We start from the raw sequence: 14668 nt of genomic DNA on the forward strand, positions 1-14668 counted from the left end.
ATAGTTGCCGCATAACTGATGATCGTGGTATTATAAATCAGCGCAAGTCAACATGTATTTCCATTGCATGGCCCTTAAGTCTTGATTGAAGTTAGTAACAATGTTATTGACTTACATTCTATGTTTTATTTTGACATTTGTATGTAGCTCTATCGCTGATATTTCTTCCTTGTTATCTTGATTTCCTTTGCACGAAAAAACAATCAAACAAGCAAGCACATTGTGGCAAAAACAAGACAGTAGCTGTAGCGTGACATTTTGATCTCCAGTACAAATCACAATGCTCCCCTTTCCCCTTTAGTTTGGTTGCCATAGCATCTCTTTGGCCAATGTAACCCGTTACTTACTCTCTCTCTCTCTTTTATCCTCTCCCTAAATCAGAGCCGCCTTTTGTTTTGCAGTCTTCGCATTTCGTTTCGATGTTATGGCCTCTTTTCCATTTGCCAATATATTTCATCTCGAGTAGCCGTGACTTTCTCTTAACCAAGACCCATACACTTTGCTAACCATAATCACGAATTCCTGATTCAGTACAACTTCACAAGTCAAGTATCCACGAACTTTGACGTGAACTTCGCAAGTATTACTATCTATGTATACACACATGCTTCGTCATACAGGGTCCCCTTTAAATTTGCTCCCCTTCATCGTTATGATGTTTGCAGCATTCGTACTCGATTTTGTTGAACTATCCAATCCTCTGTCTTGAGATTCTGTCAATGTGGGGTTGTTGCTGCCTACAGAAGCAGCGGCACTCTTCTTCACTTCTCCCGGCGATGCGCCCTGCATGGATGCCTCCGAATTTGCGACGGGGATGACGTCAAGTTCCCTGTGGGGAGGCGAATGAACAGAAAAACTGTTTAGCCTTTAACATTGCAATTAGTGAGCGCGAACGTGTGTGTCTCTGTGTATGTGTATGTGTGTGTCTTTGTGTATACGAGAGGGAGCAAGAAAAAGGCGGCTGAATAAAAAAAAAAAAAGATGATATTGAAATCGAGGGAGTCATACAATAATGTAATGGGGGTTGTCATGGTGAAAAGGTGGATACGGCAGGAATGCCTGTGGATGGCAGATGTGCACAATGGAGGTTACGAAAAATGAAAACAAATTATGTAGAAGGATAGGGAAAGAAGCGATTCTCGAGCCTTTAGTTACTGGCATAGAAAGCGTGGAGTCTGCTGTGGTTCTTGATGTTAAGTGAAAGTGAAATGTACAGCGAGCAGAATTAAGTGGGGGTGGTAGTGATGCACATGGTTGGGGTCATTGTGGTATTTTTGGTGACAACAGGTGTACATTACCATTCTATCCATCATTTTTTTTTCCCTTATCGCAAAGTTGAAAATGCGTTTCGGTCGCTAGGTGAGCATCTTTTTTTTTTTATCTTTTCGTTGGGATTCAACATTCACATCATTATCGTATCTAGCAATCCCCACTGCCCTCATCCATATCACATTCGAAGGTGAAATAATCAGTATAGCATATAATCGTAGAATTTGATAAGAATCTGAGCTGTAGGTCTGACACGGCAATTACCAGCTCTTGTACAAAATTCATCTAACTTTACTGAGTTTATCGTTAGTCTATGAATATAAACATTAATCTCATATGAGTAAAATGTTCAATATGAAAAATAAAGCGTATCACTTGACAAATAATTTTTACCTATGTGTATATAGGGCCTATGTTTTTAAGAAATGGACCAAAAGACTTTTTTTCAATCTCACTAAAACTGGCCCGAATTCACGAAGGTGAACCTACAAATGAAACCATGGACAAACACCATGGAGCGCCAAGTGTCGCATGGAATATTTCGTTACGAAATCAGTCATTTCTTCGATGAAATTATTTTGTAACGAAATGACAACATTTTGTAACTAAATGATAATTTCGTTAACGAAAGGGTAATTTTGTCGACGAAATGACCGATTTCGTAACGAAATATTCCGTGCGACACTTGGCTCTCCATGGTTTTTGTTCATGGTTTAAACCATGGTTTCATTTGTACCACCTTCGTGAATGAGTTTTGGAATTCATTTTTTCGCCAGTAGTATTGACGGGAAGCATGAATCAAAACTCATCGTTATGCCCAACATACACTGTGCAGCAAGCTGTTTGATAATCATTATACCGCATAACCAACAGTTGATAATGAATCTTAAAGAGGGGAGTTCGGTATAGATACACAACGGAGAATTCCAAGGTGACGACAGCACAGCTTTTCTGAATTTACCTCCGTTTTGGTGATCGATACCGCAGTTTTGTGAAAAATACCTATTGAACAAACAAATGTGCTTGATTTCGATTTTCATAAAGCCCTCACGTCCGTGTTTGTTTGACTTTACTCTTTCTTTAAATTTCTAGTCAACTTTATTGTGGGTTGAAGTTGCCCTTTAAGCCATCATTGTCCTCTTCTATTTCTCTGTTAAGTAATTAGATATAGATGTGCATGCTATTTTTGTTGAAAATATTCGACATACGTCAATGTATCTCCTTTATAACTGCGCAGAGAGGTTGGACGACCTAGAACAGCGTTGATACCAGATACCATCAACAGATTACAGTTGATGGAAACGTGAAGGACACTGTATAGTGTCGCACTACGTCTTGCCGACAACGCAGTTGAGTATATTCATTCATATTAGGATATAACAAGGTAGCGCTCAATGTCGCGCGGCATTCCATAATTTTCAGTTTATATATATTACATGTACATATTGATATATATATATATATATATATATATATATATATATATATATATATATATATATATATATATATATACACTGTCATTTTTAAACTTCAATACTAACCTTGGTGCCGTGGAAGTTATAAAAAATGGAAAAAGGATTTTCATTCAATAACACCCGTTACCCACAGTAAGCTCAATAGTTTATTCAAAGGTCACCCGTCACTCGCTTCATGCGCCTTAATCACATAGATGTGTGTACATGCTATTAATTAATCGTGCTTTGTTCGATAGCATGGCTTTTGTGAAGCTTTACATAAAAAAAAAGACTGAAAAAATCAAGGTGAATTCGTGCTTCACGACTAGATGAAGGACAGCAACACCTATCTCCATGATTATCATTGCACCATTCTCTTTAAAGGGGAAGTTTGCCCAAATAAGCATGTGGATTGAGTGAATGCAGCAATATAAGTACATTGTATAACACATCAGTGAAAGTTTTAGGAAAATTGGATAATGCATTCAAAAGTTATGAATTTTTAACGTTTTAGTGCCACTCCGGCTGGATGAGAAGACTACAACAGCTGTGACATCACACCAGAACAACGATATGAAGAAGATATAGAGATTATCTCACAATACTGTAAAAGTGGATATTTTCGCGTGACTAATTTTTCGCGCTTGGCCGGGTCGGAAGAGTTTCGCGTGTTTTTAATTCCGCGGAATCAAGACATCACGCACAGGCACATATGGCAAGCAAAAATATTCGCGTGCTTTTATTTTCGCGCTAGTTTCTGGTTGCGCGAAATGCGCGAAAATTAGAACACCGCGAAAATTTCCACTTTTACAGTATTATAGACCCTATTTCATTTTTCTACCACAATGAAAGAACAATTTAGTTATCTCTTTTTAGCAAGCAGGGGGAATGCTATTACCCTTAATATATGTCAACAACAAGTCAAAGAAACGTGTACTTCTCATTAAAAAAAAAAACCCAGATTTTGTGAATTTTTCTGTATAGTTATCTTCTTTATATCGTTTTTCTGGTGTGATGTCACAAGCTGTTGTAGTCTTCCCATCCAGCCTAGTGGTACTAAAACTTTGAATATTCATAACTTTTTAACAGATTATCCAGTTTTCCTCAAACTTTTAGTGATGTGTTCTACTGACATAGCTGTATTCACTCAATACATCGTTTGGGTAAACTTTCCCTTTAAAGTCTAGATTTGACATCAGTCATCAGTTCAAGTCCTAATCACTGTGTGATTCACGGTGTTAAATTTAGGACCTCATCGGGGGTGCTTTCCAGCCAGAAAGTCTGTGCCAAGATGGTTTGTGGGGTCGACGCTGAGCTTAATCATATTTAGTATGCAGCTCAGGTTCATTGCCCATGGCCCTGGAGCGATTTTGCGGTTCAAGTTTATTCGAGGCGCGAGTGACACGGAGCAACTGTCCATCAGACCTCACAATTCCTCTACCCCGTACCCCCTCATACCCCAAATCAACGTTTCGATTAGATGTTTTATGCGTGCATGCATGTACGTCGACCTAATGCTGTTGGAAACTATGGGAACCCTCAATTCTAACGCCATTGTAACAGCATTTGTAACACCATTGTAACGAGACCCATCGGTATCTTGTGTGTGATGTGGGCTCTTGAAATACGGGAGAATCTCGGAAAACCAAAGGAGGTTATAAAAGATGTATTCAGATTTTGCCTTGTACACGCCTATGCTATCGCACGCCGTTTCTTTGTTCTTATACTTTTTTAAGGCCGAAATAATATTATCACACCATGGTCGTGTGCACAAGAAATGAACAAGCATATCGAAGGCTTGAAATATAATTTTCTGGCGTGCTGGCTGTGCACGTGAATACCGCATGATGCCTAATGCAAATGAGTGGAAGAATGACTAAATCAATGAATAAATGACTGAAGGAAAGAATGAATGAATAAATATATCAATCATACGCACATTAATACATGCATACATACATACATAAGATGAGATGAAATAATTACACATTAAGATAAATATTATTACCCGTTCGAAGATTTCCATTTCCGTACAAAATAAAAGAGAGAAAGGAGGACGATGAATAATACGAGGAGAAGGCAGGCGCCCCCAGCTGATGTTGTGGCTATAAGCACGAGTCGGCTGCTGGCTGCAATGGAGATAGAGGGAAATAATCAAGAGAGGGGGATGGGGGTGGGGTAGGGTGGGGGTTGTGAAGAGAAAGAGAAAGAGAGAATTGAATTTATAGATACAAGTCTGACGTCATCTTTTCATACAAGATGCAAACGAGGCAGTTCATATCCATCAAGTACACATCATGCGAGAATTATGCTCCATTATACTAATATATAAGAACCAAGGCGTGTCATTTCACATTGTTTCATTTTCTTCTATGGCCTGTTCACCGTGAGATAGCCACGTATCCGACTCTTCCGGAAAGGATGATTCCGTGACAGGGACGAGACTCACTTTTCGTAAAATTTCCCCCTTCCCGTCAACTTCTCTGGGACCCACACATCGATACTTGGCGTGCAGTAATTCGATTGTTCTGCGTCAAGTGTAAACACATGGGGGGGTAAGGGACTCATTCGTTTAGTGTGCCATCCACTTAATGGTATCAGAAAGCTCCTCGTATTTCATTCTACCGTATATCATTTCATTTTCGACCTATGCGTGGAAAAAAAAACCCAGAATCGCCATGATAGGCATGCTATATGTAACACACATCAAGTGCGTCTGATCACACACAGTATGCATCTTCATGTGTCATTAATCAATTCTTTGCATTGATCGCCAGGAATAGAACTCTGAATATAGGCCCTACTGTGGAAATTAACAGATGTATACCAGCAAATCTCCCGACCTTTGCGATAGAATGACACGGACTGCGTGGTATGCCAACTGGGCGTAAAGGGAGCTCTTGCCTATCCATCTCGGCGTTACTTCTCCACGATCCCACATGATTCTTCGTATGATGAGACTACAGCTTTCCTCCTCCTGTTGCCTCTGGGCGATTAATCACACGTATGAAACCCAAGGCACTGCAGTAAACGCCTTGTGCTTACCAATGATGCGCCCAAACAACCTCCCTTTTGACTATACGTACACTCGGGGAGCAAGCATTCTTTCATGCTTGAAATGAATGTTGCCCTCGGATCTTCGCTCAGATGAACATGGCACGATGCGTGGATGGAGAAATGTCACCAAAATATCCAACGGATTCTAAGAAAAACAACTCCCAAAGTTTTTCCAGCATGGCGCGATTATTGATTTACCTGTTCGTGATGTCCTCCCGAAAGCACCATCAAAATGTTTATTAAACTCTGCTTTGTTAAAGTAAACTAAAACCTTTGTTTACGATTTCAACCCCGGCTTTTTGCCACTATAGAGTTGTTAGTTGAAACAATGCGATTTCATTACTTAGAGCAATGAAGATGGATGTTTCATTTAGCCTCTCTAGGAAGTTCGAATTTCGAAGGGATGTTAATGCTAAAAATTAATGTCTAAGAGTATCTACGGTGTACACTGAACGGCTTACTGTATTATGGTCGAGGAGCACTAAAGAAAGATTATACGTATCTCTCTTGTCTTTTAGTCTATCATCCATACTGCATGCAAATCGACGAATAATCTTCACAACAGTTTGAGATATTGTTTGCTGGACATGTTATGTTTATGATCAATATTGTTTCAAGCGGATACCTTGACGTACCAAACTGACAAATGAAACAATATGCACATTTTCTTACATAACAGTCTATTCTTGTAGTCTTTGTACGAGTGATCAACTCGCACTATACACCTTCTTTCAGGCAAGTTTAAAGGAACCTGTAAAACCCCCTTCACCATTTAAGGTATTCCAAGGGCGGACGCTGTAGATATGTGAACACGCGCTTAAATGCAACTTTAACAACCCGTTTGAAGGAGCGGCGAGCCGCGAAGTTGAGCGAAGCTCGGCATTCTCCAGTCCGTGATCGAAATAGACGGACGTGGGATACGTCAAGCCATGGGTTGAACATCAGCAGCAGCATAAACAGGTGCAGTCCGATGATGTGACGGCAGGAAATCAGATTCGGTGCAGTTTTCCGCTGTGATATCGGAGCTTTAGTCATGAAAATGTCCAGATTTTTCCAATCAGCTGCCGATTCGTGCATCAACCTTTTCTTGGATGACAAATTCGCTAACTTGAGTTCTGTGAACCTAAAAGAGATCAGTGTTCCCTGGTGTTTGCAAGCCATCCTACATTTTGTGTCAGACGGGCAGAAATTCCCGTTGTCGAAACAAACGTGTTATTACAAGAAGCGTGACTCTTAAATCTGATCTTTCTCCCCCCCCCCCCTTTTTTTCCCCCGTATTTGGACATCTGGGTCTGCATATCCACATACCCATTGATTTATGTAGTAGGTTATTCTTTCAAGGTTAGAAAATGAAAAGAAACGAAATATTACATTAAATTATTCCTAAATTATTGAAATACTATAGTACTTCATTTTCGTTCAAACTGCAAAGCCAGAGTCTGAGTTCTTGTAATATATTATTCGACGAACGTAAATAACAAACAAACGTGTGTTCATATGAGTCAGTTATGTTTATCACCTTTAAGACCAAGATTAGCGTAGTATAACCAGACTATATCATATAATCTTCGGATTCACCACGTAATGTTGGAGTACTGGAGAATAACTTGCAACGGTTGCCATCTAAAATATCTACAAAATTTGCCCAGTGGTCAAGTTCGGTGTAAATTCTGCCATGAAAATCGCAACAACTCCGTTATCTAATATCCTGAAACCTATAAGAGCTTGCTCTTCGCTGCCAAGGAGGCCCCGCTGCATGCAGCTCGATCATGAAACACGGATAGGCTGACATGGAGAAAGCATTTACATGCAAACAAACTCAAGCAAGTACTCGCTGGCTTGGTTTGGCTCTGTAAACATGCATTTACTCAGAGGGTATCAGCTTCAGATGGCTTTAGCATGCATTCCTAACTATTCCCAGCAGGCTGTGACGCGGTCGATTCTAGGATAATTTCATCATATTGGAGAACCAACACTCCAAACGAGTACGGTGCACGAAGAAGCACAAACACACATACAACATGCAAATGCAAATGAGGAATCAAGACTTCAATATCTTTTTCCTATATGTGTATCCCAAACCTTATCCCACAGCTCACACGTATCGCTGTCAAAGCGTCTACGCTCTATTGATTAGAAAAAAAAAACAAAAACACTATGAAAAATGAAAAACAACAACAACGTAATAAACAAAATATCGTCGAAACATTAATTTTCAGATTGAGTAAATTAGTGGTTCAGTATTTCAGCAGATTGAAAAGATCCAATATGAGACCTCAGCTCGAAGGGTTGATGAACCTGTTACAGCTCGTTATTCAGACGGTTCGTTTGATATTCCGAAGGTTCTTTAATCCGAATTTTAAACAAGGTTCGTTATTACGAAGGTTCGTAAATCCGAAAATGAAATAAGGTTCGTAATTCCGAAGGTTTAATCCGTTAGTATACGCACCTCCATTTCATTTTCGGAATGACGAACATTCGGAATGATGAATCTTGGGAATAGCGCCACTTAATGTCACTGATTAACAAGCCCTTTTTCATTTTCGGATTAACGAGCATCTATAGGTACTAGGATATGGGATTTGTGTGTTTCGGAATAACGAACCTTCGGAAAAAAATAATCTTATTTCATCTTCGGAATAACAAACCTCCAGAATAACGAACATCACTCAATAAACCATACCATTTGAATGTGTCCTGCTTCTCTGACAAAAAAAAAAGAAGAAGAAAAGAACGCACAGAGTGGTGACATGAACATGTCTTTGTCTTACACAATCGGAGGTAATGCTCTCCGTGAACATTTCTACAGTGTTTTATTCTGTCTAAGACCTCACTGAAAGAAAAGAACAGACGCGTAGTACCAACTCATATCATTATTTGCTTTAATTCAAGTCCTGTTCTTCGCCACCAATTCATCCTTCACCCTTTTTTCGTCCATTCTCACACACACACACACTCTCTCACCCTTTCTCTTTATCATTTATGTATAGGGGGAAAGGGAGATGTGAAAGAAAGATGGAGCGGAAAAAGAAAGTGTGTGTGTAAAATAGATAAAGACAGAATATGACTGCTAAAGAGTACCCTTTCCAGGGCCCTGTTTCATAAAGCTGTTCGTAAAGTTACGAACAACTTGTGAGCGACTGGTGATCAGTTCTGATGTGCTATACTTATCAGAATTTCAATAATTCAGCACAAGAACTGATCACCAGTCGCTCGTAAGTCGTTCGTAACTTTACGAACAGCTGTATGAAACACCCCCCAGGACTCTTTTTTTTTTCCTGTGACTTTTCGTGCGCCAGATACTGCACATTCGGCGTTAGTCAAGTGCCCCTTGTTGTCTTCGCTAGCTCAGGAATGTTCACTCATTACCCTGCATTCATTTGGCTATCATCGCCCCTCGACAGGCCTGCTCTGTCTAATAGACGGGCACTCGGCCAGCTTACAATTTCACCCGCGGGGTGTGTTCATTTTGAGGACAGAGCGCGTTTACGTAGCTCTTCTCTAAAATACAACAAACTATTTATATATATTTAGCCTCTCTGGTATAATAATAACTAGCTTGGGCTTGCACAGTTTTCAAGATTCACTCTGTGTTTGTGTTCATTTGTCATGCTATCTGTACCTCGTACATCCACACATACACATGTCGAAACATACGGCTACAAAATTGCGAAAATTTACCTGTTATGATGTATATATATATATATATATATATATATATATATATATATACAGGTGCCATCATAGTTTATTTGTTTTCTCTAGTACCTCAAAATTAATGTATTTGTATTTCTGCTCGATGAATTTTGAATGTATTATATTCCTTATTTTGATGTGTCTTCATTGTGAAATGAAACTGATTTATATCCTTACTTGAGATATCGGCCATAATGACATAATGAACAGGAGAAGACACTCAGTGAGGGAAAAAAAACAACAACTTTCGATCGTTGCTTTAAATAGTGTATGCGTAAACTCAGGTAAAAAAGTAAGAAGTCGTGCAGATGAAATTTTCAGGCTTAGAAATTTGCGTTTGTTCTCCATTTGAAATATCTCACCCCGTGGCCGTCCTTGGGTGTGGCTTGAGCTTTATTTACTCAGAACACTTGCGAGACTTATATCACGACTGTAAATCCACGAGATGATACAATGAATATGTTGCCATGGGCAACCAGATTGATTCATCTTTTATCGTCCTGTTTTTCTCTTCGCAACAGATCTCTCAAGCATGAAGACGGGATATTCCAGAATAGATATTCTAATTGTTGATTCATTTTACTCATTCAATCCTCGCTGTGTTATGACAAATGGATATTTCGAGGCCATCACAATTTCCGTTCATTTTTTAATGGAGGGGGGAGGGGAGGGATGATGTTCATGATAAATGTCGCCCTTGATGAGAGAGACAGGTGCATTTAGTATCTTCCGCTATCTACACCATTATACGCGCATATACGGAAACACGACACAGCGCAGGGAATTAAAGAGTGTCCATATTATGCCCTTGATGCCAAAAGATGACAAAATGAATGTTTGATGGCTGAATCGAATGCATCTTGACATTTTATAAGACATGATAATAATGGTCTTGATAAATCTTTGAAAGGTTCCTTTCGAAGCAGGGTCAGCGTTAAAAAAACAACAACGAAAAACTACTCTTGAAATTGCTTTATCGCCTTCTATATTGCCCATGTGTTGTCTTCTATTATATACCTTCGTTTATATTCATCTCAATATTTCTGCGCGCTCTGTTATGTGCGCATGCAGGCCACGATCTCGACCCGTGATTGCGATTATCATAGTCTTACGAACATAGATCACGTCGTCAAATTTGACGGAGACCAAATGAGCGGTGAAAGTGAGAATGCCTCTTTTATATTCCATATCCCTTTATGGATACAGAGCCAATGAATTGTTTGAAGAGCAAATAAAAGTGACTGGGGTGTCTGTTATCCGTAACTAAGCCGACATTGACTCTAAAGAAGCAGAAATCGGATACGGTGCTTGGTTGCCATGGCATAGCTAGTGCAAGCTAGTAGCAATCCCGATGTGGTGGTAAATTGCATGTCTATGATAAGGTATGGCTGACAGATTCACCCAGATTCTTCCTGACTCTGCTCCGATTCCGAGTGTCGCTTTGCCCATCGAACAATAATTCTGGCGCAGTGCATCTTTTTCATCACAGAATCCATAAAATTACGTGCAATGCTGTTACTTTTGGGTATACAAGGTGATCTTAAATCAAAGTTGGCTTTTTTTTTTTTTTTTTTTTGCTGGGTGTGCATGGAAACATTATAACTCTACGTTTTGGCCCCTAAATAGCTACCTAATCTCTACTGTTCTAAATCAGCATTCTACTTATTCATCCCATTGTTGATCCACTCTAGCAAAAATAAAATAAAAGCAATGATTAGATTAGATTTAAAAAAATCTTACTGACAGTGTATAGGTTCGAAATCCTTGTGCCTGTTGACTCAGTATACAAACGACTGTCCACTATAAAATCAAGGTCAAAATGCCGCCTCATGTATGCCTTTCAAGCCAAACGTTTTACATTCAGAACTGATTTTTTTTTTCAACCTTACAAAACATGTTACATTATAAATGTAAAACAGCCCTACGGAGTTCCTGTTACAATGCTTTTTATGCATGTGCGTATTTCTGATTAAACCTCGATGTAATGAATTGCGTCCGTCGGTCTTCCCATCGCCGTATGTATTCAGTGAATAATCATGCATGCAAAGGTCCTCCAAAAAAACAGCGTTGCCGACCCTGGGTCCTGAATCATCATTTAGAGAAGTGAGTACATCGAGAGGTCCTAATCTAATCACAACCCCATTAACTGACTTCGCTCACACTCTTGATTGTTTCTCGCACGAAAACGAAGTTACGAATGTAAATCTAATTCATAGCGCTCTCGAGCCAAGGGACTGCCTGATGACTATCCCCTGAGCGGAACGGAGAATACGGCCGTTGAGAAACACTGTGCTCGCCCGTATGTTTCTTTGGTGGTATAAGAAGGGAATTCAAAGATCTATATGGCGGCGCAAAGGGACTTCGGCTTTTGCCTCGGATGACTAAGGTATGGACAGCGAATGAGCAATAACGGTAGTGGATACTTTATCAGGTCTGAGCGAGATTAATGCAAGGCAATGGGCGTCGAATGCACTTTGAAGGTTTAATGTTCGTCTTCTTAGAACATTCTCTCAGTAAGTCAAGACCGGTGACAAGGCTTGATTGAAGGCCCTTTTTAACTTCTCTGCGAAAGGCCGAGGGAATAAAATGTGCAGTTTCGTGAAGGTTGAACAATGAGCATAGCACACACCGTCACATAAGTAGCAGAAACGTCAGTATATTAGGAAAGAGTAAAAAATCTGCCGTCATTTCCCTCATAGCGGATTATGAATCGACGACATATTAGCAGAGACTTCCTTCCAGCAATGACGTAAATATTGTAGCGCGCTCTTTATGTCAAGACCTAGAAAAACATTTCACATGCTCAAATGTATGAGTAAAGAGTGTCTTGGCAAGCCTGAAGAACTAGAGCAACACCCTTCTGCTAGCAACAACTCCACCCCCTTAAAAAATGAAATGAACACATAAATATAAAGAAACTCAAGGTTGAGTCTGACCTTACATTTAGATATGAGAGTGATGTATGATCAGGGAGGTGGAACCTCCGTGGTGTGACACATTCAGTTGACACCATCCTCTGGTATATCGTAAAATGTAAATGACTCCCTATAGCCATTGTGTGTCTTCCAGTCGTTTAATGACGATGCTTCAACACTTTCAAATGTTATAGGGTTCAATTTGTCAGCAAGGCCATGCTCAACTCTTGCGAGATATTAAACCATATGAGTTTTCATTGAAAATTGTGATGAGCGTCTATCTGTATGCTCATATCTCACAGCATGTGTACAATGCTATCGGGGGGCTATATACCACACTCTGGGGTCAGGAATATATGACAAAGATTGGATCGGATGCGATGGGGGAAGCGACAACGGGGTGATGAATAATTCCTATATTGCCCATGGCACGATATATCATTCTCTATCACTGCAGAATTCGGAACAACATTGGCTCCGTCTATGGCCAAGGGCTAGAGATATCTCGTAGTCGACGACAATCATAATCAACGGAGACCCCAGCAAAATGAATCAAAGACTATATGAGAGGGATCGCCTGGCTCTCCTGGGTGGAATTTTGATTCAAATCGTATTTCAGTAATTACTAATATAAAAAACGTCTTTATAAACTAGAAGCTTCGAAACCATACTCACTATTAAAAGTAATTCAATGAAGACACAATTTTCAGCGGGGAAAATCTTCCCTTCTGATGAGTATACACTCAAGCCGCAGGGAATGCGGTAGTATATAATATGATCTCCATTGCGTAAAAGTGACAGGTATTCAACGGTAACGAAATGCAATCTTCACAAGTTGATTTAGAATGGTTTCATGGAGTATACTGTACCTCATGAATGAGTAATGCTAATTTTAAAGGGATGGTACAGTTTCGGTTGAGATGGGGTTTCAGGTTTCTAACTTCTTTTGATGATAAATTTTTGAGATGATGAGAAACCACTCATGGAATATGAAAGAGCATATAATTCTAAGAGGAATTCAAAGTTTATTTGATGAAAATTGGTTTTGAAATGGCTGAGATATCCAAAACGAAGCGATCCTAATAAAAGGTGGGTCCAACTTTTTATTAGAATCGCTTTGTTTTACGTTGTTTTTGGATATCTCAGCCGTTTCAAAACCGATCATTATCAATTAAACTTTGAATTCCTCTGAATTATGTATGCTCTTTAACGTTTCATAAAGCGGTTTCTAAGTATCTTGCAAAACGTTAAAAGCTGAATCCTCACCTCAACCAATACTGTCCCATCCCTTTAACGTACAGTCATCTTCATGAAATCAGGATTACTTCTTGCCCTTTGACTAATCCTACATAGCGCAAGGATCAAATCCCCTCGTAATCCTAATATCCTAATATCTAATCCTAATATAGCTGGAGTTATTCCTTCTTACCTTTGAGCATTGTATACAGTTTGTTTGATCGTGGCTGTTAAGTTCTACAGCTATTTTTCTGCAATTGCTACAAAGGGTACTATTCATTTGTGAGGATAACTCTGGCAAGAAAATGCAATTACTCAGCCTAATTGACTCAATGAGTATCAAGGTGCGGTCAATATTGTGCGAGATGGAGACAAAATTTGCAGATTACATACCGCCGACAATGTCTAGAGGATAGTGGCAATATGATATTGATATTGTATAGGAGCTGGAATATCATCGGAGAGAATGAACTATGAAAGATTTTTATTGACATCAGGCAAAAACATATTCATATTCAACATTACCATCGCTGACGTCAGTATGTGTAACATTACAGTGTCTATCACAGATTGGCTATTTGTCAAATTTGCGAAATTGGGTCATGTTTGGGAGCAGACTACTATTAATAGCAGCTTTCTGTACGAAAACCTCCCGTTCGAAACAATAGCTATCGAGCATGCTGCGTTTCGTATATTGTCATCAAAGACTCCATCATGCACATGATATTGTACCTTATATCACGTTTGCCACATTTTATCCTTCATGGTGTCTAATACAACGGCAATGTGGGACTGGATATGCTTGTTGATCTGCCCTGCACGATCGTATATACTCCCCGGGCTAATTGCACTCATTTTGGGGCAATAATATTCACATAGGAGCAGTGCGTCGATGAATATCAAGTTGTTATAATTCTAAGTCCACGTTTAATCTGCTGCAGGCTGAGAACCTAATGAGAGGCTTGCATGGCACCTGTGACCCTATGGGCACAACACGTCGAGGTCCTTCCTGCGCATCATCAATTTGTGGAGCTGGGT

General features: G+C 39.6%; 1 protein-coding gene across 1 annotated transcript in view; it reads right to left on the bottom strand.

Moving 5' to 3' along the window:
- Window positions 1-254: 254 nt before the first annotated feature.
- Window positions 255-14668, bottom strand: part of LOC139726432 (uncharacterized) — a 35073-nt gene continuing 20659 nt past the window's right edge. Inside the window, exons 3-4 of the mRNA XM_071637391.1 lie at window positions 4735-4855; window positions 255-829 (exon numbers count right to left, since the gene is read on the bottom strand). Of these exons, the coding sequence (XP_071493492.1) occupies window positions 613-829; window positions 4735-4855 (338 nt within the window). The 3' untranslated portion in view covers window positions 255-612. The remainder of the gene's footprint in view (window positions 830-4734; window positions 4856-14668) is intronic.

The sequence above is a fragment of the Diadema antillarum genome, unplaced genomic scaffold (genome assembly GCF_040938485.1).
Source record: "Diadema antillarum isolate AM-2024a unplaced genomic scaffold, OU_Dant_1.0 seq00000083_RagTag, whole genome shotgun sequence".
NCBI classification, from domain to species: domain Eukaryota; kingdom Metazoa; phylum Echinodermata; class Echinoidea; order Diadematoida; family Diadematidae; genus Diadema; species Diadema antillarum.